The 25,712-nt window shown below is 39.5% G+C and overlaps 1 protein-coding gene across 2 annotated transcripts in view; it reads left to right on the top strand.

Annotated features, from left to right (window-relative positions):
- The window catches only part of LOC145998786 (uncharacterized), a 169,994-nt gene that overhangs the window by 135,709 nt on the left and 8,573 nt on the right, over nucleotides 1–25,712 (top strand). For both annotated transcript variants that reach the window (XM_083135378.1, XM_083135377.1), the window contains exons 3-5: nucleotides 7,280–7,376; nucleotides 9,430–9,533; nucleotides 10,694–10,796. In XM_083135378.1, the coding sequence (XP_082991504.1) occupies nucleotides 7,280–7,376; nucleotides 9,430–9,533; nucleotides 10,694–10,796 (304 nt within the window). The remainder of the gene's footprint in view (nucleotides 1–7,279; nucleotides 7,377–9,429; nucleotides 9,534–10,693; nucleotides 10,797–25,712) is intronic.

Below are 25,712 nucleotides of genomic sequence, written 5' to 3'. Positions count from 1 at the left end.
CATTTTTTTGTTTCTTTGTAACAAAATAATTGTCTAGTCAACGGTTATTTGTATATGATAAGTGAGACATTTTAAGTGTGAAGAAAATCCATAAAAACAAGCAAATATATTAAATTTATTGAAATAATCGAAATATGAAACTCATTCAAGGAGCCGCGCTGGTCTAGTCAGACAACTTCGTGGGATATCCGGGTTCGATTCCCGGAATTGGTTGGAATTTATCCAGGCTTGTCTCCGCACCCAGCCTCATATCAATGGGTACCTGAGAGCAACCCTGGGGGATGAAGGCTGCCGGAGCATGGTGCTGATCACATCACCTGCAAAATAGTACTAGATCGAGAATCTTTGGGGCCCACCACACCACTACGTGTGCCTTCATGGCACGGTGCTATATGCACGGGGGAATTTACATTACCTTTACCTATGAAACTCGCCCAGGATGATGATGAAGCGCGAGAATAAATGTTGCTAAATTCCACTGAGTCTATGTTTTCGTTGAAAAGTACGTTTATAGACATTCTAAGACATTTATCACTTCTAGGTGATTCACAAAGCACTTCTTCAACATTATTTAATGATGTGGATGTAGACTCAGCATCACTTAAGAGTTCACAAGGGAATGTGAAATCAGTACCGGGAAGAACGTTTGCAATAAGGTCGGCACACTGCGACGAAGCAAGGAATTTTCACAATTCTCGCGAGAGTCACTGGGCGACTTTTTGCAAAAGAAAATAATTGCAAAATTGAACTTTGCGGCCGCTTAGATTGTGTTTGGAATGTTGTGTTTTTCTTCATGCTGCATGGGAATAATAATTCAATTATTATTATTATTATTATTATTATTATTATTACTGTCGCAGATCTTTGACTGTGATAAATTAGCCATTTTTAATTTTTTCTACAGCATTTTCCATAATATTTCAAAAGCTCAAGGGGGGGGGTTTAAACCCGGTAACCCCCCCCTTGCGTACGCCACTGAGACGTGCCATCTGCTGTGGGTGCAAGAAATCAGCCCCATTCAATGGTTGAATTGAATGGTTCCCATGTGCTAAATACAAGGATAGGGAGGAGACTGTGTGACTCAGTCTTGAATGTATGTGGCCACAGAATAGTCACAGAAACGATTTATGAAATCGGCATTGTGCATACTTTTGGTTGGTTGATTTGGTGTTTTAAGTCCACTTTATGCACAGTAAGGCTAATCGGGACTGGACCTACAGTTTAAACTGGGATCCGAACCACTATGTACCTCCACCGGGCATCGAACCCGATATACTTTTGTTATATTTGTCTTGTTGTAGGCAATAAATCTTAGCTACATCATCCGCCTTCGCACCTACACGTAAGCATGAGCACCAGCATAAAAAGTTACGAGGGGGACCAAAATTAAACTTGTGTTTTGAACTGGTATCCATGTTCAAAAATGTTGACGTCATGGTTGCGAGTCGATGACTGATTGATTTTACTTCGCATTTCTGCCACTTTTGGCTAATCGCGACGATGAGGATGAGTTGATACGAAATTGATGAAGGACATTCACTAAGAACACCCATGCCGAGGCCGGGATTCGAACCTCTGGCGTCGTAGCGAAGTGTGCTAACCACTCCACCACGGAAGCCGACCGGGTGCGAGTCATGATGAAGTTAGCCAGTGGCGTGGGTAGGATTTTCGTTCAGGGGAATATGACCTAAAAGGGATTGGGTTATGTCTAGTAGTCTCCCGTACACTTCCCCTGACTTTTTAGGGATGTTGGACAAAAGGGAGGTTACGAACCCCCTACCCCTCCATTGGGCACACCACTGAAAATAGTAGCAATGTTTTAAGTGAGAGTGGAAAGCGAAATGAAAGAAGCAACAGAGGTAAGAAGAAACAAATATAGAGCAAGACATAAGGACACAGAGAGAAAGAGAGAGAGAGAGAAAGAAAGAAAGGAGAAGCGAATCGAGATAGAAACGTGAAGGAAAAATACAAGAGTCATAAATAAAAAGAGAAATACAAAAGTATTAGAAAAAGAGTGGAAAAGTGGCTTTAGTTTCTAAGCCCACCTTATGCACAGCACCATCCGAAGCACTGTGTACCTTCACCGTGTATCAAACCCTCGATTACAAAGCGATGACTTTACCACTAAGCCATCGGGGAGATCCGTAACGCTGGTCAGAAATCATTCCTGATATGGCATAAGTGAATATAATTTGTTTACGCATTGGCTATTTTCACCCGTCGTGTTATAGGAGTTTACAGTATACTACATGCAAAAAGGGTTGACACTAGAGAACCTTTCTTAAAGATCACCTTTTATCTGTAAAAGAAATACGAGATCGATTCTGATATGGAAGTAGATTGATAATGATTGATGAGGTGATTCGCATCAGTTTAAGGCGATTGCGTCTCGTATAAACTGGCTCGTAACCAGGGTTGGCATGTTTAAAACAACTTGTTTTAAACTTTTAAAACACATGGCTTTGTTTTTTTGACATGTTTTAAACGTTTAAAACAAAATGCTTAAAACGTTGTTTTTCTTAGACTTGTTTAAAACATATTTTGATGCTTGATGTTCGATAGTCTGTGGTTATTCGCATTTATTGTAACAACCGATTACATTTATAAAGGGATACTCACAAAGAACACCCATACGCGCCTGGATTCGAACCCGCGACCATATTAACTGTAACGTGTTTGAGTAATTTGCTTAAATATATTACAGTGACGTAAGTAAGATTCTGATATCAATACATTTGTTTTGAATTATTTCCCAAGGTTGTAAATATTAGGTCCACCGCCGTACAAAATAGTTCCTAAAGTTTTGACGTGTCATTTCAGAGTTTTAAGAAACCTTGGTGACGGCTGCCGAAAGATTAAAACAGGTTTCCTTCCTTCATTAGCGCGTGCCAAACAGGTTGCGATTCTCGAGTGGGAAAGATTTTTTTTTAAAGCTCGGGCGAATGGTTAGCGAAGGGGGAAGGACAGCATGCGACCGTGAAGGGGAGAGGAAGTGAAGAAGAGGGGGGATTATCGATCTGTTCGCGCGAGAAGGGGAAGGGGGAGACATGGCAAGTACAGCAGTCCCCCCTCCATCTTTTGATGTGCCACTCTGCCCTCTCTTTTGACTTGACAAAGCTACATTTACTATCCACCAGAGGGCAGTGAAGTGACACCGTTATTTTTCATGCCTGGTTTACACTCGCTCGAGCTCGGCCGTAAAGTTATTTCCGGGTGAATCTTGGCTTTTATTTTTCTTCTTCTTTCTTTCCTCCGATCGGAGTGTACGGAAGGGGGAAGCAAGACGGAATGGGTTCGAAATGGGATCTCTCGCTCGGAGATCTTACGTAACATAACGTAATTGTTGTTCGGTTCGTTTCCAGGAATCCATTACAAGTTGTCTACTTGTTCATGGCTCGGATGGGAACACTTCCGAAGATCAGCTCGTGTAGTTTGTAATGTTCCTGATTTTACGTTGTAGTTTAAACTATTCATATTCTAGGAATTTAAAGTTCATTCCACGTTTATTATTTAATGTCAATTATGTAATGTTTTTATGACATCAGTAACGACTCGAGAAGGTGGGGGAGGGGCAAATACCTTATGTGCGTCAACTAATTCCCCCTCCTCTCTGTGATGTTTCGTGTGTTAACGGTTTAGCGTTTAGTTTTAAATGTCTTGAATGGGGAAAGGATCCGCATGTGTGAGGCGTCTGACAAACGCGAGATACCCGGGTTCGATTCCCTGGGTTGGTGGTCGAGGCGGACTTTTTCCAGCCTTTTCCCTGCATAAAGCGGTTCTGGGGTTTACCAGCCTCTGGGGACAACCATGAGGAAAGCGGGGCGCTGAACACATCGCCTCCAAAAATGGCCGAGAACGATAATGTGCCAGATACGCCTTCATGGCACGGTGTAAGGTGCACGGAGAACTTTATTTATTTATGAATTCTGCCATCTCGTGATTTGAAGATCAAACATAGGAGACAACGAAATGGCGTCACAAAACAGCCTCGAACTTTTTATCAAGCATACTGCATTTTTTAAACTTTAAAGTGTATGTAAAATAAAGGGGCTGTGGACATAGGCGCCGATTCCATGGGACTTGGGGGGGGCTTGAGCCCCCCCAATGTTATCGATGTGGGGGCAGAGCCCCCCAAATAATTTTGCTTAAGAGAATCTAATGTATTATTTTGTTTCTCTTGTAAAGTTTACTCTGAATTGTGCCACATGAACTTAACTTTAAATACACATTTGAAATGTTCTAGACCATCAAATTTGGGGGGCTGAGACCGCTACACCATCAACTTTGGGGGGGGGGGCAATGACCAGAGACAGCAAAACACATGACATATTACTATATACTAATTATATAATTAGAGTATTGTTAACATTTTTACTAAACAGAGTTTCAAAATAAGATGTGCATGAACTAGGAGAGTGGATAGGACGTTCGGGCAACAAATGGCTCTCACATGACATTAAGAACGAGGTCGTTGATATGTTAGGGAGATCTGTTTTGTGCCCCGTTGTAGCAGATATTAAAAGTCGGGAATATTTTGCTATTACGGTTGACGAAACTAGTGACATTTACATCCGTGAACAATTGACATTCTGCATTCGAACTGTGAATGAAATTTTTGATATTTTTGAGGAATTCATGTGCTTTTACGAGATTCTGAACACTGAGGCCAAAACTGAAAAAAGGGTGGGAGGGAGTCATTCATTAATTTATTTCAGTGATCAGAGGCCCCCCCCCCAATAATTTTGACAAGTCGGCGCCCCTGCTGTGGATCTCTCTTTCAATTGTAGCATGCCGAATTTAGTGGCGTGTTTTTTTTTACAATGAATTCACACAAAATAAGGGGAAACTTCTTCGAAATTTGAATCTTTGGAACTTGTAAAAGAGAAGCATTTATTTAGAGCATGAACCTTAGCTGCACATACCTGGGAATGATGGTGCAATTTTCTGTACCTCCTCTTCTATTTTCCTACCACCTTTTCATTTCCCCGCTTTCATTAAACTTATATTACTTTCATTAATTAATTATGCACTGTTCAGAGCTTTAGTCATTCATTTTCACTTCCCGCTCGGAACTTCTTTGTCCAGACATGACGTAAGACATTTCGCCTCTCTCTCTCTCTAATCGTAACCACCTTCATTATCCTCTTAATTTTAAATTCACCTGTATCCCTAATATACTTTTTGTCTTCCATCCTTCCACACCAACGGAGGACGTGCACCTTTTTAATATTGTGGTTCGCATTGATGATGGTTTGGTCCGAGTCCTGATTCGAACGCCAGTTTGGTACCTTTGACAGCTCGAGAGGAAGGTGACCGAGCGAATTCTGATTGGCGAGCTCTGATTGGCAGGTAACACCACGTGCTGCACTCAGCGCTCGTATCAATGGATGGAAACACTCACGTGATGAAGCAAAGCTTGCTAGCAGACGAAAGACCGCTTGGTGACGGGAATTGTATCAGGGTTAACCTTCTGGGGTCCGCTTAATTCCCCCGTTGGAGGCACATTACACAGTGTTTCGGATTCCACTCGATTAACCTATCTAAGCATAAATTGAACTTGAAGCGAACTTTGACATGATAAAACAGCGCCCCGAGAGGAAACACAAGCTATAATTTAGTATAGTACTGAACATCCAGCACGACACCCAGAGGGAACAAAGGGGCATCATCGTTCATCGCAGCGACTGCCCAAGTGGCTTAATCTATGCGAAGCGCATGCGCGGGAATGTCGTTATTTATTCAAGCAAACCGCAGTTTCCGCAGAAAGGTCAGAGCCGAGAAGAAAGGCTTGCCCGACCTTACATTCTCATTTCTTCACCAACATTGACATGATAAGCAATACAGAGACTTACTCGGGTCTTTGGCCGCAGGAACACGAAAACAATCCAGGCATTGGTGTCCAGATCGATACCATCCAAAACTATCTGTCGCTCATCGAGAGGAGACGAAGATTTTGAGACGTGTTCAGTTATGTCACACATACAGGCAGGCGACATTCTGCGTTGTGACGCTGATAAAAATAAATGAACATCGACATGAATCAACTAAACAAACTAAAAGTGTGTTTGCCTTCACCAAATTTGGTGATTTTGATCAATTTCTTAGCGTAACTCAAAACAAATTTACACGATTACTGAAATAATTTTGTTTTTGTGAACAATCACCTACTTATTCGCGTGTAGTATAAGTAAATATTCGGTTACGACAAAACTATTTTTTGGCTGTTCCAAACAAACTCTTTTCTCTATAGCTGAATAGAATGTAACTTAATCTTAATGCACCTGCCTTTCGTCTCGAAAACATTTACATCAACTACTGCTGTAGTTGTGGAAGTTATACTAAAATTAATAACAACAAAATGTTTTAGGGAGCTTCCAGGCCAACGCGACAGACAAGCGACACTGGCACCTGCAGTCTAAAAAAAAAGAACATTGAGCATGCGTGACCAGCAGTCCGAGGCGACACGCTGAACGCTATTGAGAAAACGGCTCAACCTGAGCGCAAGCACCCCCCCCCCCCCCACTAAAATTTTTCATGAAGGTCCAATTTATGATTATTTTCGCTCTAAATTTACCATTACACTCGAGTAACGCTTTGAAAATATATTAAAAAACTTAGTACTGTCAGAGAGATTTGATTTGATTTATTTTACTTCGCCTTTCGTGCCACTTTTGGCTAATTTGCGAAGATGGGATGAGTGATGATATGATGAAATTGATGAATGGACACTCACAAACATCCATGCCCAGGCCAGGATTCCAACTCGGGACCCCTGGCGTTGTAGCGCGATGTGATAACCACTCCGTTTGTGTAGTTCTTAGGTTTTGGGAATGAAAATAAAAGTCCCACTTTTTCCTTGAACTAGATTCTTAACGGGAGATTTTTGTACATTTATGTACTTTATTTAGTGTTGAATAAACTTTATTCTCTTTAATAGCAAGAGCTGTTTTAACACTTAAAACTGGTTATTAGCCTTAATTTATCCACATCCCCCCCCCCAACACCCTCAAGATCCCTCTAAAATGTTTCCTAAATGTCCAGTAAGGTTATTTTGTATAAATTTTACCCTTGTACACTCCTGAACATGATCTTACACTCTCCAACGTGGAACATTTTGGATAAACTACGGTATTATTAGCATGTTAAAGTACCACCGAATGGTTTGATAAACTGGGGAAATTTAGGAAATTTGTTATTTTGTCGAAATAAGTAGAAATAATGTAATAATAATATTGTCTAAGAGATTGATGCTTACAAAATGTATCGTCTTGTTTTCCAGTTTGCAGAACGTGCATCGTGCGTTACCTTGAAACCAGCAAATTTTGTCCCATCTGCGATGTGCAAATCCACAAGACAAAACCTTTACTCCACATACGGTAAGTACTAGTAAGCTTGCATAAATCATTGTTCAAGTGTACTACGTATAGTGTGATGTATGTGATTGGTCATAGAAAAATCGTTTGATTATTGAGAATACTTGACTACTAGTGTTGCCCACGAGACGAGACTTTGGCCTGTCTCGTCTCGTGGAGCCTCGTGGAAATGCTGTCTCGTCTCGAAAATATTCGTTTGTCTTATGACACATGGTCAATCTCGTCTCGTCTCGAATTTTTAAAAGCCTGTCCCGTCTCGTCCCGTGGGCAACACTATTGACTACCAATTTTTGGGGGGAACCAGTCAGCAAATGTGTTTTCCAAATATTTATTTCTGTGTAACCAGTGTATATCTTAAATCGAACAGACAAGTTAAAGGCAAAACAGAAAATATTTATGACACATGAAGTAGGTATCAACGTTCTTGAAATATTTCACAAGATACACTTGAAGCTACGAGTTGAATTATTCACGTGGGTCTTTGAAAATGGAGACACTTTCCAAATAGTTTTTACTGAATCAGGTCGAAAAAGGCCGACTGATCTTTTAAAAATAATTGGGTTCCATGTTTCTTCTTCTGGAAGTTTTTTGAATTTAATATAATGGGTAAATTGTCCATCAGCATGCTCATTAAAAATTGTAACAAACCTCAACAATGCAATAAAGGTCGAGTTCTTAGGACACTGAACAAAAAGCTCAACCCGTTCTGAAAATCTGCATAATACGATTATCTGCTTCCGTGCCACAAATGAACTTAGGTCGTGTTTTAAAGATTCCATGACAACGGTACAGTCAACAGGAAAGATATTAGTATAGGCAAATTGTCCATCACAACTTACGTTCCCTTGTATTCTACAGCCTGTGCTGTTTGAAGGAATGTAATGTTCTTGATGCGAAGCAGATGTCATCTGCATATTGACTTTTTATTTCAATTGATCATCAATACATTGCGGAAAACAGACTGAATGAACTTATACATATTTATTTTTACTTGGTCTACGTTATTTTTAAAACGTCACATATTGATACAAATAACTCTTACTGATATTACAAATTTTCAAAAAAACAAATGATAGCAATATATATATCCGACTGTAAGGTTAGGTTCACAAATCGAAGATTCCAAACACTGTGGAAGAGGAATTGCAGTTTTTGATAGTATTGTAGAGTGTACCTTGTACCTTTATCTACCTATTACACTGAAATATAATATGGTGTATATCTCCCTTATTGCCACCTACACAATTTGGATTTTGCACAATCCGAATATTTTGTAAATGACTTTTTGTAGTTGTATGTCCTGACCTGATACGATTCCGTAATACTATCATATTCCTTGTACCTTTAACTTTTGTAAACCAGGGACTGATTCTATTGTAATTAGCTAATCTTTGATAAAAAAAACTTCCCGTATTTTGAAATTCAATTTTATACCATTCCTTCCAGTTTCCCTTCAATTTTTTCTTCACCTTCGGTAAAAGGTCTGTGTACCGTGTTTTCAGCTCCAGGACGATTGAATTTCCCTGGCTTGTTTTGCATACAAATCTGCCATTTCATTTCCAACCCAGGGTAAATGAATTAATTATCTTTCCTCTGATTCTTAAATTCTGTAAAGTTTTTGTACAGTTTATAATGTATGAAGAGCATTTAAATAAGTCGTAATTAGACTATTGAATTTAATATACTTTTGGAATCCTTTAATATTAATACATTTTTCTTGCAATTTATATGTATAAATTATTGCTTCGTAGATCGTATAACCCTTGGCAGTAAAAATGGAAAATCTTCTGGTAAATGTGTCGTAATTGACTGAATGAAAATGGTGATTGACATTTCGCCAATTCCTTCCATTAATAAAGCACGATAGGGAAGAATGAACATACTGATGGGCAATTTGACTGTTATTATATCCGTATTCTTGAGATAGTTTACACGGTCTAAAAAGATTGATATGATTTCTAATGATGTGCATGATGATAATTTAAGTATATTATGCCAGATTAGGTAATATTGTCCATAGGTTCGTGAAGGAAATGTAATCATTATTTAATTACAGGTCGGACAAAACACTCCAAGATATCGTGTACAAATTGGTGCCTAGCCTTTTCCATGGGGAGATGCAGAGGAGACGAGACTTTTATGCAAAACACAAAGAGGAAGGTAGGGATCCATTTTGGATTCGTTGTTATTTAGTTAGTGTTTTGTTTCACCAATGCTGTTCCCCAAAAAAATATATTTTAGTGAGAAAATTGCTTGTAAGAGTAAGATTATGACCAAAATTATCCATTGCTCTGATTTCTTTATCTTAAAACAAACCATTATTTAGCTGTTTGCAATTTTATATGTTATCCTTGGGTTTTCTTACGGTCTGACATTGACAGTTTTTAAAAGTATTAACGGCTATTGCATAGTTAACCTAATTAATGTAATGCTAATGATTCAGTTTTTTTTAATATATATTTACTTAACTGTAATTTATAATCATTATCTGTATTTGTACATGATAAAATATTGAAATTAAAATTTAAAAAATACTGTTACGTCCAGTTTTTTACAAGTAACAGGGAGAATGTTAAAATTTAACCGTAAAATGTTAATGTTACGGTAAATTCTAAGAGTATGGATGGCAGCGAAAATTGACGATCTTACAGTGTAGGAAACTTTTTCAGTGGTTGATTTGCAATAATCAGTGATGTACTCAAGTTGAATAGTTTCCAACTTCATTAGTAATTTAGTTCTTAATGTTTGCAATGAAAACATTCAGTGGTATCCCACCCCTATCGACTAACTAGCTGGATGCGGGCTGTGGTGATTGTTTCATTGATATTATGGTTGTATCTACCGAAGGATAAGATCTTTATCCTGAAGGTAGCGGCACCCTAATATCCGTGCATCATCGGCAGTGACCACTGTCCGCCGATGCAATGGAAGAGACCATTGCATCCAAGGATGCTAATTTGTAGCATCGCAATGCACACACCCCTAGCTTCCTTTTCTTAAACCTTTTTCTTTTTCACAAATCATCAATTTGTGTTTATTTTGGCGCTACATTTACCCCTTCCCAAAAGGATCATACATGGTCCCAGATGGAAACTTCTGGATAGACTGTGTACCGTGTTTTCAGCTCCAGGGCTGAAAGCATCACAACTAGAAATCTTGTGAGAGGAGGAGAATTGGATAATACTTGCTAGATGCAAGGATTTAGAGTAAAATTTCATTATTTTAGTAACAGAATTTTCACGGGGACGTCAGTAACGAAATGTTCTTTAGGGAACAAAACCTAAAACTTGGCATTAAGATGTAATTTCTCTGTGTTCCAGCATCAAATTTCAAGACAACACCAGAGGACCGAGGGGAAGCTGTGGATGGAATCATTATCTCGCCTGACGACAGTATCAGTCTCTCTCTGGAGTACTACGATAGGTAAGCTTCTGTTCCATCTTGTTTTGCATGACGCAGCGTGTGTGATTCGTATTCAGCGCATCAAATGCGGTCAGGTCACCTCTCTGGCGTGACTTCATAAACAGTCTCTTTCAAGCAGCTACCTAATTGCCATCACTCTGATGAGTCAGTATCGGGATTTTGAGTCACCCACCGGGGATCGAATTCGGGACAGCTTCTACCAAAGGCTCGATTTGATTTGTTATTTAGCGTTGATGACGATTGAAGAAATTGGTGAAGGGACATTCACAAAGGAATGCTCAGGCCGGACTTTGAACACCGGACCTCTGGAGTCGTATCGCGCTGTTCTAACCACACTGCCACGGAGGTCGACACAGTCTCGAAAGAAAAGTCTCAATCTCATTTAATGTAACAGGGTCTGTAAGCAATATATGCATCATTCAAACGCAAAAATGTTTCTCAATAACAATTTCCTGTTTAACGCCTCGTGTCGACGCTCCTAGAAAAACTATTTTGTCCTGGTAGCAGCTACGCTCCACCGTGTTCACAGTTGCTGTAACCCATGTATAAATAATAAGATAGTCGCCAAAACTAGTCTGGCAGCCATTATTTCTAGCCTGGTAGCCAGTCCAGAGTCAACAAGGACATTCCAGTATAAATACAGCTGTGTGTTTCGGCCTTTAGTCGGTTACACACTTATTGACATGAATACATTTATGTCTTTTGGAGTTATCTCAGCAAGGGCACCCAGAATACAAAACATTATCTTGTACGGTGTACACTCAGCGGCAATAAAAATGGGAGACGTAGATTCTGAAATATTTGCTTCCCAGAAAGGCGTTATGTGAGGGAATTTTAATGGCAAATTTTCAATGGCTATTTCTACCAACAACAACACAACAACGCCTTGTGGGGAAGCAAGAATTACAGAATCTACGTATCCCATTTTTATTGCCGCTGAGTGTACTTCTTGGAGAACGAAAGTAGTGAAATAAAGCGGCATTTTTAGGCAAGATTATGTAAAATAGGCACAAAACTTCAATCTCACAAACCTCACCATAACAGTGAGTTATCGGGTTCGAAACAGCACACATTAATACCTATGTTTAATACAAATGAATACAAAAACGGGAAGTAGACAAAAGTCCGCACCCCTAAAATGTGGATATATGCTCCTCAGTGGACACACGCCGGTGGGATTCTGCAACCTTACAAAAGCCGCGATGACTCGACTCTCATTTGTAGCGACCCGGGAGTTTGCCTTTCGCTATGCCGATATGATCTTTCGTCGTCGGAGGGAAGATTCATTACGTGGTTCAATGATCTGGATGCTATTGTTCTTGGACGCTGAATCATTTCACGGTGTAGCCATACGGTGCGGTGGCCTCTGCCTCTTTCTTAGTCCTTGCACTTCCCGGCTTCGGTCAAAGAACGCTCTGAAGTATTTGACGCAAGACATCCCTCTGTACCACCACCCCTTGTTCTTGTCCGCAACTAACAGCAGCCAGATCATTTATTGTTATGAGTAGACCTCGGACTTTTAGCTTCGAAAAAGTGTGCCTCTAGGTTTCTAAAATAGGCTCTAAAAGTCCTAAAATATGTTCTAAAAACCCTCAAATAGGTTCTAAAAATTCTAAATATAGGTTCTAAATATCTGAAGTTAGGTTCGACAAATCCTGAAGTGGGTTCAAAAAAACTTAAAATAGTTCAAAATTCTTAAAATTGCTGATTAGGTTAAGTCACCGGCAATGAAAATGGGACACCTATATCTTGCATAACGTTATGTTTGTTGCCTAACCCTACGGCGATGGCAGAACTTACCATTGGAAATTTGCTAATAAAATCCACTCTTCGCCGTATAGTTAGGCAAAAATATTTTTTCATGTTATCCACAGTCAAACTCCGGAATTTTGTCTGTGAGGATCATCTTATATAGTGAAAATAATATGACTAAAACATAGTCAGCGGTGCAAACTTCAATGCTGAAATGTTAGTTTGCAAGGCGTGAATGCCACAAAGCACCGAAGTGACGGGAAAGTGAGCAAGACCACACAGTTCAAACCACTTTGGATTGTACAGGTAACAGTGGCACCAGACATTTTGCTTTGTTAGAGCTTTGAAAAACCACCATGGACTTGGAGATAGATAAATCGTGAAAAAAATAAATATGCTGACCAAGGCAGTAATTTATTTTATTAAAAACATAAACTAAACGTAACGTTTCAACCTTCTAGCAAGGTCTTCATCAGACGATGTATCAAGTACAAAAGTAACAAGATACCAAAAACAGGGCATTATATATACACACAAAACATTACTCCCTCCAGACTATTAGAAAGTTGTTTTGGAACTTTCTAGCAGGTGGCTTTCACTATTGAACTGTACTTTCACCTAAAAGGCGAAAAATATATACTTTCATATAGAATGTGGATTGGGCTTTATATCTCACGCTCTTTTTCCTTCATTTTCTTCCTTCTCCTCTCCTCTTTCTCTCTTGTCCTTTCCAGAGCGTGAGATATAAAGCCCAATCCACATTCTATATGAAAGTATATATTTTTCGCCTTTTAGGTGAAAGTACAGTTCAATAGTGAAAGCCACCTGCTAGAAAGTTCCAAAACAACTTTCTAATAGTCTGGAGGGAGTAATGTTTTGTGTGTATATATAATGCCCTGTTTTTGGTATCTTGTTACTTTTGTACTTGATACAGAGTCTGATGAAGACCTTGCTAGAAGGTTGAAACGTTACGTTTAGTTTATGTTTTTAATAAAATAAATTACTGCCTTGGTCAGCTTATATTTTTTCATAATAATGGAAACAAGGCTTAATGGTGTTATAAGATAAATCGACAGAGAGTACGTTTCAAACACGTTCGTCATTGAATTGTTTCGTGACCAAACAAAGCAAATGCCTCTGTGCGACATAAAAATCCTGCAAAACCTTTAAAAATATATAAAAACCTAAAAAAAGGCTTGGTTTAGGCGCATGAAGTTCTAACAAGCAAAATAGGTTTCTTAGTTTCTTTAGTTTCTATAAAACTTCATCAGTTGTTGCTTTTTTAAGAAGAAATCGGACATGACATATTATTTCTTACATACCTGTAAAGGAAAAAATAGGTTAAAACATAATATCCGAGGTCAAGTTATGAGTAGGGAACCGATGTTTATAGGTTAAAAACAAAACAAAAAACAACAACACTTTTTTGTTGTTTTGAAAGTTGGTCATACTCGGTAGGAGTGCCAACCAACCACACCGCTGCAAAATCTTTTTTCACATAAAATGCATCATTTTACCTTTAGCATATAAAATACATATTTCTAAGGAATTAAATTAAAATGTACACATTTTACACATTCCAGACAAAATAAAGTTTGTGAATTATTTGTGTAAACCCACATTTTGGAGTTAATGCATAAAATAGACGAAATATGCAGTAAATTACTAAACTATTTGGAACTCCACAATATACCGGCCACTACTGCTGGTGTTGTTTTGTCAACCTTGTGGCAAGGCAATTCATGCAAAACAGCGTTCTCCAATCGCACAGCAAATGTCAGGACACGAATCAGAGACCTGGGGCGCGTCGGGCATCTGAGCGATGCTCGCTGAGCAGACGCATCATTTACTTGGCGGTGTATGCTATGCTCAATGCTCATTGATCAAAACAATGATGGGTGCTAATGATGAGAATACAATCAAACATTTTCACCAAACGTTATTTGAAATTTACGTTTTCCAACACTTGCACAAGTTTGCAAAAACTACGGTGTATGTTTGGAATAAACAACACTTTAATTTAAATACATTTACAAAAACTGGACAATGATATTACCTTCTGTTACTTGAAGTTCCTCTGTAATTACGCCATGTGCCAAGCCGTTAGTCACAAGTACTTCTTCTTCATTAGCCACCATCTGATGAGATCGAAACACAAAACGATATATTCGGTGGGTTTAATCTGTGGCGATCAAGATTCAAGCTCGCCCAAGGAGCAAGTGAGTAGCTCTTAGCGAGCAAAGCTTATTTCGCCGTCATGTAGCTGAGCGATCACGTTGGTATGCCCGAGTGTGTGATTGTGTTTGGCCCAAAATCTAATTCATGTACTTCCGCTCTCTTTGTCGCCACGAACCCAAAATGCAGAACTAAACTTCGTGGCTGCTATGCTAACCACTCCGCCATGGAGGTTGGTATGAAAAAACAACAAAAAAACATTTATAGTAATAATAATAATATCTGATATTCTTTCACTTTCTTCTCATATTAAACTGAGCAAAGAATTCTACATGAACTCGGAAGTACAAATAACATACGAAAGCGTAGATTTAAAATGAAGGGTACAAGGGGAAAACCCAAGTCTACCTTTATCGAGTTGCTGTAGTCGACAGCATTAAATAGCTCCGTTTGAGGGCCAACATCTGTCAAGCCTCATTTCGTAGGGAGACGCGTGGTCTGTCGTCTGACTTTCTAGACCGGAGTCTGCTTCTATTTTTTTAAGCAGTCACCGAATTGTCCTTGCGACTGTGGGCCAACACCCAAAAATCTGAGTTCCCATCATGGATCGAACCTAGGACCACTAGCACCGAAGACGAAAGCATTACGCACTATGCTACAATGAAACCTTCAGAAATGCATAAAAGATGTAGTGGCCTGTTCTAGACTGGCGTGTGCATATATGGGTTCACTTTTCGATACGGGATATATCCAGACTAGACTTGCCAATCTCATCTTGTGTGTGCAGGGGCGTGTCTTGTTCTCGGTTTTGTCTCTATTTCGTCTTGTACGGCTTTACCAAGATGAGGAGTCCCCTGTGGCGCTTTCAGATTTTCAACCATAAATGAGCGAGGGACGTGGACGATACAGTCAGCTGTTTACCATGTGATCCTTCCCCTGCGTTGCCGAAATGTTTGGCGTTCTTCAACACACATTCGTCACCTTTACCCAGTGCCAAATGTTTGAATATAGGTTATAATGGCAACGGAAAAAATATCAAAGTGAAAATGGCAAAAGGTAAAAATGGCGATAAAAAAAATAGCAAATGCAATACATTCTGATTTTATCTGAAAGTTGAGAAATTACATGTCTTGCGTCGCGTTTCATCGTTTGAAATTAAAATTTCATATAATTTTGGTTCATTGATTGATTTGCTTTATTTTACTTCTTTTCTTGTGCCACTTTTGGGGCACAAGATGGGGATGAGTGATGATGTGATGATGAATAAACATCCATGTCCAGGCCAGGATTCGAAGCCGGGACCCCCTGGCGTCGTAGCGCGATGTGCTAACCACTCCGCCACGGGGCTCGGCAATATCATTTTCGTGTCTTAACACTAAATTGTCTTTGAATTGATACATTGGTATTTCATGTTTCCAAAAATAATTATTATGTCGTTTAATTTCTTCATTCTATAATCTGGTAGGAGTTGCTGCCGCTATAGAATCACATGTTAATAAAATGAGACCTTTGTGAATAATTTGAAGCATGTGTAATGAAACTTTGGGGGTCAGTATAGCAAGGTGTTTTTATCTTGACTGAAAGCAAAATTACCTTGTGCGCACCTGCTGACCAACTAGTGTTGCCCACGAGACGAGACTTTGGTCTGTCTCGTCTCGTGGAGTTTCGTCGAAATGCTGTCTCGTCTCGAAAATATTCGTTTGTCTTATGACACATGGTCAATCTCGTCTCGTCTCGAATTTTTAAAAGCCTGTCCCGTCTCGTCCCGTGGGCAACACTATGACCAACCAAGCGTGTTTGTTACTAGTAGGACTTCACCCCATCCCTTATCTACTCACAGCACTAATTTGTTTCCTTTATTCCCATTTCGACGAATGCCCCAGAGACAAATGTCACACCTGGGTCATTCCATGTGAAATCTATAAGGTCCTCAACCTTAAATTTTTTGATTCCTTTGAAAATAGTCATACTGGAAGGGCCACCTGAGGTAGGAAAATATGCAAGGTTACAGATCCATATCTTTTGTATTTCCGAAATTACAGTGTTGCAAACTGTGCGATTGTGACCATTTTTTCCAACATCTTGTTAACTTTAAATTGCAATGTTTCGGCAACCAGGGCACCTATAGAAGTGATTCGGACGACCTTGGAAAGGTCTTGAAGGGATCTTTCACATATGCCCATGCCAGGGTAAAAACAATTGAAGCTGGTGAAAAGAAAATGTTGGTAGCCATTTTCTCAAAAATGGGTCTTTTAATTTGTTTGGAAAAATTATATGTCATATATACACTATTACTCAATGAGTGTACAAAGTTTAAAAATGGGACGCCAATGACATCCGGGGTTATGTTAGACTTAGGTCAGGTTAGGGCATGTGTCATTTTTGGTTTACAATTAGGGTCGTACCAATGTACATCCTGAACGGTGTTGAAAATTCAAGCACTTTAGATTGAAACTCACCTACTTCCACCAACTTTCCCCTCTTTCCATTTCTCGCTATGTGCTCTAATAACGGAGTTGCCTATGGAACAAGACTTTTGAGTCTCCCTGCATTTCTAATAAACGGGAATTTAAACGTCATATTCATGTACGTTAATTCAAACAATATTGTATTTGATTTCCGTTAGATTTTTACTTTTGAACATTAGGAATTTGTCTTTCAAAATCTGTTATCATCCATTACCTAACATACCATAGCCTGCCTTCCCTAATCTGACCTAAATCTAACATAACTCCGGATCTCGTGTGAAAGATCCCTTCAAGACCTTTCCAACGTCGTCCGAATCACTTCTATAGGTGCCCTGGTTGCCGAAACATTGCAATTTAAAGATGTGGGAAAAAAATGGTCAAAATCGCAAAGTTTGCAACACCGTAATTTCGGAAATACAAAAGTTATGGATCTGTAACCATGCATATTTTCCTACCTCAGGTGGCCCTTTCAGTACGCCAAATTTCAAGTGAATCAAAGTATGTGAGGTTGAAAAGTGAATCTTCACTTGTTGATTTCACATGGAATGCCCCACCTAAGGAAAATTTTCGGCAAAATGGGAATTCCGTAACCTGTGGGGCCCTACCAAATGTTTGTATCATCATGAAGAGGAAATAAAAACCGCACGTAGCGAGACGCGATATTTAATGCTGTTCAACTTTTTTTTTGACAACGAAGCAAGTCAGGGAAGTTTTACATGACCACACGTGGACACTCGGACATAAGCGAAAAGAAAGCGAGAGATGAAAAAAATGACAGTCCACTTTAGCTCGCAAGTTTGCCGTGGTTCTTCTCATCGTAGTCTCGACCACTACATCTCGAATGGCGTGGAATCCAGACCTCCTCGTCTCAATTTTTTAAAATAAAAAAAGCCCTTGTACCATCCCTGTTCGACACCATGCCTGCTCCATATTCCATCCACTGTAATAATGACTTCAATGTACACAAAACAGCATGACTTGTCATATGCTTGTCCATTGGTTCAATCTTCACTCGGGGAGGGGATAGAGACAGGGAAAGAGATTCTCTCTCTCTCTATCTTTCTCTATTCTTCTCTCTTTCCCCCTCCCTCGTTCTCTCATCTATTTTGTCACTTCATAGCTCTCTCTTACACCCACCCCCCCATTTTCCATCTCTCATCTTCTTCATGGAGGCAATGAGCATAGGTAGACAGACCAACGTGACGTGGGTAAAAAATTAGGCTTATAGCCCCACAACTTCAATCTAGTAACATAGCTGACTTGCATGTCTTAACCATACGCACCATATTCCTGCGTGTAAGGATTTATGCCCGATTCAGGACTACCCAACTCAGGAACTATGGAAATTACTGAAAAGGAACTGTTCATACCAGTTGTATATTTCAGTAAAATGTCTTCCCAAATCAGGACGTCCTACTAATTGCCTCGGGGGTGGATGAATTGGCGTCTGACATAGTTGACATTATGCACACCTGTGTAACTGCTAACCTAACCTATAAGCCAAAGATTTGCAATGTACTCAAAATATATTAGAGAAGAGAAGAAATTGCCCGAAAAGCACAGTACTTGTTCTGCAAATGGATATATATGTACGCGGTATTTCAGGGTAACTGCAGGACCTCTCAAAAACCGGTCCTTCCCTCCCGAGGCAGCGGTTCCTGATTTAGGAACATTCCACGTGAAAAGCTCGGTTTCTGAATTCGGAACTTTCGTCATAGTTCCTGAGTTGGGTCATCACCCGTGCAAACCTGTGCAACAACAGTCAACGGAATTAACCAATAGGGATCCTCACAAGTCACGTGCATTTCTTTACACATGGTCTCAATCTTAAATTAAGTGAACAAAATTTAATGAAAATCTTGCTTTCGACTTATGCAAAGGGTTGAAACAACGGAGATCGAAACAGCCGAAGCAACATTTGAAACAAAAGTTGCAAAAGAGGTGGATGGATGCTGAAGTTTGCCGAGTTACTTTTGGTCCCCCGGGGCCCGTTTTCAGACTTGTGGATCCGTTGGCGGAAGGTAGCGCGCGGATGTTTCGAAGTTGGTACTGTTTGCAGCATGCCACCTCTTGTTCGCTCGCCCGTCTCCATGGCAACGGCTTACGGCATCGTCATTGATGGGAGAAGCATGCTTCCCCTCGCGACCTGGACGTCAGCGGGCGAACTCGAAGGTCGAGAAGACAGCGGGGTGGTGGATAGGCTGCGGCAGAGAGAGCGTTTAGTCGCCTATTAGCTCTGCCTCGGATAAGTGGGCAGTGGTTTATCAGCGCACACACCATAATTTTGCACAAGAGCCCAGTTCATGGTCATTCTGGCGCTAAAATAACCCCCTACTTCCCTTCCCGATGAAAAATTCTCGATTAACCCCTTCAGGTGAGGCAAATGGGAACCTAGAAGAATGCCAAAAGACACCCGGAAGGTTTGTCCACTTGTGCCCACAGAAACTTACCGAGTCTAGCACCACCGAAATATAACTTTTAATTGTATCTAAATGGAATCGAACCCACAACCTCCTTGATTTCGAAATGTTTTCCGTTGAGGATTTGCTGGAACGGTGTCCGACTTCTAAAAATGCCTACGGTGATGAAATACCACGCTATTGGGAATTCTGAAACTTCGGACCGGTTCAAAATTCCACATGAAGATTCAGATGAATCGTTTGAGGGCTTAATAATTTTATGTTTTTCATATATTTTGCGTGTCAGGTTTTATAATCTTAGTAATTTCACGTTTTGTTATGTGTGGTAGGTTTGATGCTGGTGGTAATGATGTTCCCACACCGTAAAAGCGGCGACACATATTTGTTTCACGGTTCAGCTTCCTTCACCGTGCAAAAAACATGCTGATGGACCGTTCCGTCACGTAGAAAACCCGCTAATTAACTATAGGCTAGCAAAGTTACTATTTTCACAAATTTTATAAGTGTGCCACGGAGACTGTGAGGTCGGATATGACTCCACATCTCATGCAGCATAGAACTAACTTGTCATTCATACACTCACTTTAAACATTTGTCCTTGCAATGTATCCGTTACGTAACGTCACGAAATGTACTCTTGGAAGATCCAGGGTTCGAATTCCGGGCATGGGTGTTCTTTGATTCAATTTCTTCCATCACCCATACTTACCTTCGCGGATTAGCCAAAGTGAAATAAACCAAACCAACCATTCAATGTACTCTTTAATTATCGTGAGATGATTCTAAACATTTTTGTTTTGTTCTGTTGGCAATTTAGAACCGGCGTAAGTCCGAAAATGACAAATAATCATCTAGTAAAAGGTCTTTTTATGCACAAATGGGCTAATCGGGGCGAGACCTAGAATTTAAAGTGGAATCCTAACCACTGGGTAATGCCTTCACTCCACAAGGGATCTAACCCCGGACCTCTCGAGTACAAAGCGATGTTATTTAGCAACTAAGCTGTCAGCAGAGTTTAGGAATAATTTAATTGATTGTTGTTTCAAGTCCACTTTACGTACAGAAAGGCTAATCGGGACTGGACCTACAGCTTAAAGTCGAATCCGAACCACTGTGCGCCTCCAACGTGTACCGAACCCGGGACCCCTTCATTACAAGGCGACAACGATAACACTACGCCATCGAGAAGGTTCCAGTTTAGGAAAAATGTAACGCGTTACTTTGTTTTTGGTAATTTACCGAACTGTGGCTATCAGGGATCGTATTCTCCTCTTGGTTGAAAGGCATTGCATAAAACTTGTCCTTCATTGCAGCACGGTAGCGGCGCATTTAAGTCTTCATATTTCGATCCTACCACTGAAGTTCCCGGGTTCGAGTTCTGGCGTTGGAATTGGTGCTCTTTGTAAGTGTCCCTTCATCAATGTAATCTAATCACTTCTCATCCTGTCCCGCACTGTGGCCGTACAGGTTAAGAGACACACGCTGGTTGGAGTCTCTGGTGAGAAGCGTAACAACTTTTATCCTGAGATTTCGGCCTGTGTATGGGACCGGTGGCCACCCACCATCGTGAGGAAATCAAGCTACGAAGGAGTAGTTATAACCCGGCCAAGGAAACCTACAAGAACGACTGGAGGGTTCGTCATGCTGACCACACGTCACCCCGTAAATTGTTGGGGCTGGAAGTCGGTAGGTAGGCCCTGACCCTCGAGGATTGTTGCGCCACGGGTTATTGTTATCTCTGATCCTGATCGTAGCGATTAGCCAAAATCGGCAGAAAAGCCACGTGAGGTAACAAATACAAAACCCACCTATTGTATATTACACTGGGGAACAGTGAAATTGCAGCACAGTGTTTGAGAGCTAATTTAGGGCGATTTCATGCTTGTGAATAATGATATAATAATATATTTCCTGAATTGGCTCTAATTTATGAAATAAATGCAACTAAACCAAAATGGCGGAAACATAAGACATACATATAAATGAACTTCCAACAACAATTTAATATTTCTTTTTGTGATTACAATCAATCATTAACATGATTTTTTGGTTCACTCTATTTCATGGGCACTCCAAATTTGAGTCCCTTTCGTCCGCCTTGGCCCCAATAACAAAGTGATTCCAAACAAGTTTTGCAAACTATATGTAGGACCCATTTTTTATTCTGTTGTCCCAGATTTTTGGCAAAATAACCCTGATACAAATCTCTCACTACATCCGTGTTATTTCTTCTCTGTGATGGTAGACAATATATTCCACATATATAGCAAAAAACATTTGGGTTATTGAAACACTTACTACGGGAGGAACTCATATTTCCAATCTATTCACATTAAACGCATTTCGCTTAGTTATACTACAAAATTCAACATTAAGATATATATTGCCCAGCAATGCTTCATAGGTTGCCTAGCAACAATTTACAAATAAATAAATAAGTTTCTTAATGGGAATTTCAGCCCATTATCAAATTTTGATATTACCGAGAAAAGCGTGGAGTTATTTTACCACCTACATTTTCCATGGTGTGTTTATTTTTATAACTGGAGTCAATTCAACTGAACCAATCATACAATTGGCAATCACAGCTGTTTTGCGTGTTGAAACTGAAACTATTATTAAACTTTATGCCACAAAATAAAATCTTTTTTTTGTTCCCCAGTGTTATTAATGTAAGTAAACTCAGTCTTTTATTAAATGTAAGGAATGAAATTGGGGAAAAAATAAAGAGTGTGTAGTCGTAATATGATTCCAAACCATGGCACGCTTGAAAGAATTCTGTCCCGAAACATTTTCCCAATCCTCAGATATTCCATTATCCCCTGGCAACACTGTCGGTTTTCAGCGCGGCTGGCAACACTGGTATCGAGTACTCTGCGTCCCTCTCACATTTGCCGTACGCCGGTTCCGCGGCGCAGTGAGCGAGCGAGTCGTCATTCACTTGTCCCAGCTTGACACGTGAACCACTCAAGCACGCAAGATTTGTGGTGTTGGAACAGGTTCGGATCTCGTGATGCCAGAGCTACAGTACCCCCTCCCCGCCTACAAGCATGCACTTCCAAGCCACACATCTGCAACTGCCTTTCCTGCGATTGTTATCAATCGTGGGAGAGAGAATGTAATAATTGACACGTCCTCCCTGTCTGTACCACAGCTGGCTTCGCTTTCTAATGACGAAGGCTGTTTGAGTGCGTCTTCGAATCGTGACAGTCTCAAGTCACAACAATTCTTCCTTTGCACAATATATATTTTTTGCATAGGCGTCGTGGGGGTAGGGGAGTCCACCCCTCCTTAGAAATTAGCACCATTCATTTCAAATTTAGATAAAGAATCACAAAGCTTATGTGATGGATATTCCATCAAATTATCTAAATGGAAAAATGCATTTAGTAGAAAAAATTGTGCAAAATGCAAAAAAAGACTGAAAATGTTTTCATATTCCCCAACTTAATCCAAATAATATAAATGGTACCACGTATTTTCAAAATCCAACAAGTCAGATTTCATAAATCTTCCCGACTAAAATTTCCCCCTACTTTTCAAGAAATTTCAAGTGTGTACACATTACTAGCAAAATAGAAAAACTATTCATCTCAGCATAGTAATGCTATATGAAATACGGAAAGTAAACAGTTGTGCTGGGTATCGATTAAAAGTCGCTCATCAAAGATGATGATAATCACGAGATGCAATAAAACTAATATTTATAGTACTGGTTTCTACTATTTGGCTTTATATCAACGGCCTGACCACCCCTAGAAAAATTTCTGGCGACGCCCATTTTCACTTCATATTTCCTTTTCTTTCTTGTTCTCCATGTTAAAGAAGGGAGCTGTGGAAGTTTTATTATATTATTACTTTGTTACATTTCCCCATTTGTTCCGGTCTTCCGCTAATACCTTCTTTTGTCTGTACAGTTTGCAATTCACATTTTGAGTGGTTTCTTTGATACACGTACTCGGACGAGTTTCTATATCCCGAGGCTTTGTAAGACAGAGAACCCTGAATTTACTCCTTTCGGCAAGTTCTCTCGTTTTCATGCTGGAGTGAGTGAAGATCTGGTGTTGAAATCTTCACTTACGGGAAAGTTTCGGCTACGTACCCATCCTGGGCCAGGTAGTATAGTTTTCGTTTCTTTTATTCCTTCATTTAATGTTTGCCTTATAGTTTCAAGTCTCAGAATATGGCCTACCATCCTGCATCATCTCTGGAATATCTATTTCCAAAGGCTTGCAGTCTGTACTTTCACCTTTAGCCACTGTCCATGATTCGTATCCATAGCTATATTCGCGATTAAAATGACCACCTGAGCGCTAGTGTCGCTTCCAATATGGCCGCTCTACGTAGGATAAATCTTTGTTTACATTCAGTATTAGTCTATCTAGCAGAGTTTTGTCATTGATGGTATGGAAGAAACGTTTAAATTACGCGTTATATTTAAATATTGCGAATGCGATGTGAATTCCAGGAACTATAACGAAGGTGAAGCTGTGCTGAGAGCGAAGAATTTAATTATGATAATAAAAATAACACGGAAAACGCACACGAAACTAATGTAACCTGGTTTTTCAAAGTGGTGCTGTTTCATCTGCACTGCACCTCGGTTGTAACTGCCTAACTGGGGCTCTCAGAAAGGATTTGAAAATAAAGCAATTCACCTGTATTGCAAAGCTTGGGAGGAAATAAATGAAAACATGCTGTTACAGTTTTTTCCCCCAAAGAGGCAGGCTGGTTTAATAACAACACCGGATAATTATAATAATAATAACAATAACAATAATTTCATTGAGGCTATTTTCAGTCTTCACTGAAAATTAACATACTGCAGTCTTCACTGAAAATTAACATACTGAATGAAACAGCAACATTAGCATGTCGATTATGTTTTTCTGACACCTTTATAATTACGGACATTAATTAATTCTCAAACTATTTTCATCTTTGCACTTAATCGACTTGCACCTGTTCCAAACTACATACATAATACATTGTTTTCGAAAAAAATGTTATATTCATAAAGAACAATTTAAAACTTACTTTCATGGCAATAAAATCATTTTTCCGAAAGATTATTTCGGAAAATAGAGTGAACAGACTCGTGCATTCTTCGTAATTTCCTTGCCGCATTTCAGTTATGCCAATCTTATCAATCAGTTGTTTTCTCTGATTTATTTAAACATTTAATTTTGTTGATTCCATGAGTTGGAAAACACATGTAAGCTTTTCACTTGTCCTGAACCACAAAACGATTTAGAGCAAAAAACTGAACAGTATACGCTACTTTTTCGCATGTTCCCCATGCTTTGAACGGCTTCAACACGGCGAAGTGCAGCGAGGTGTCCTACGTGGAGTGGTTCCTGAAAATCTCACCAGATGGCATATCTGATAACTTTAATCGCGAATAGTGAAGTGTCCCAGACAAATGTCTTTAGGAATCTCTTCCAAGTCGATGCTCTTGTAGGTTAATAATTGTTTCTTCTGCTAAAAGCCCTTCTTGTCTGTGCTAGCTGCAACTTTCGTCATGTATAAAAATGTTTCAGTTATACATACTAGTCGAATATACTTATTTTCTAAAAATTAGAATCTGGTCACTTTTCTGAGAGTCTTGCCAAAATTCACACGAAGATTTATATACGTATGTACCAGAAAAGCGTGTTTATGACATTTGTAAAGTAATATATACATGTGTAAATGAATTAAAGTCCCACCCTATCTACAGAATTACATGATCAAAATAATGCAAATGTGAATAGACTAATACTTTTTATGAAAATGTGTACGAATAGAAAGCAGGCTTGAGACAAATAAGCTAGTAGTATATACAATGATTACACAGAAAAGGTTCAAAAATAAATTGTGATACTCTTGAACACTACTAGATTATTTTCAATGTTTCGTCTTTGCCTTGAACAATAATGTCAATATTATTTTTAGGTTGAGGAAACAACTTCCATAGATAAAAGCAATAGCTCATAGACGTGAAATTCAAGATAGTAAAAAGTACTCTACAAAGATTGGAATTGGTAAAAGAGGAATCGTTACGTGCTGTTGTGTGCGCAGAGTTGTTTGTGACTCAAAAGAATATCTAAGGTAACGAAAGG

The sequence above is a fragment of the Lepisma saccharinum genome, chromosome 14 (assembly GCF_977018435.1).
Source record: "Lepisma saccharinum chromosome 14, izLepSacc3.1, whole genome shotgun sequence".
In the NCBI taxonomy this organism is placed as follows: Eukaryota; Metazoa; Arthropoda; class Insecta; order Zygentoma; family Lepismatidae; genus Lepisma; species Lepisma saccharinum.
Note: the sequence above shows the minus strand (reverse complement) of the source record. Positions and strands in the feature narration are given on the sequence as shown.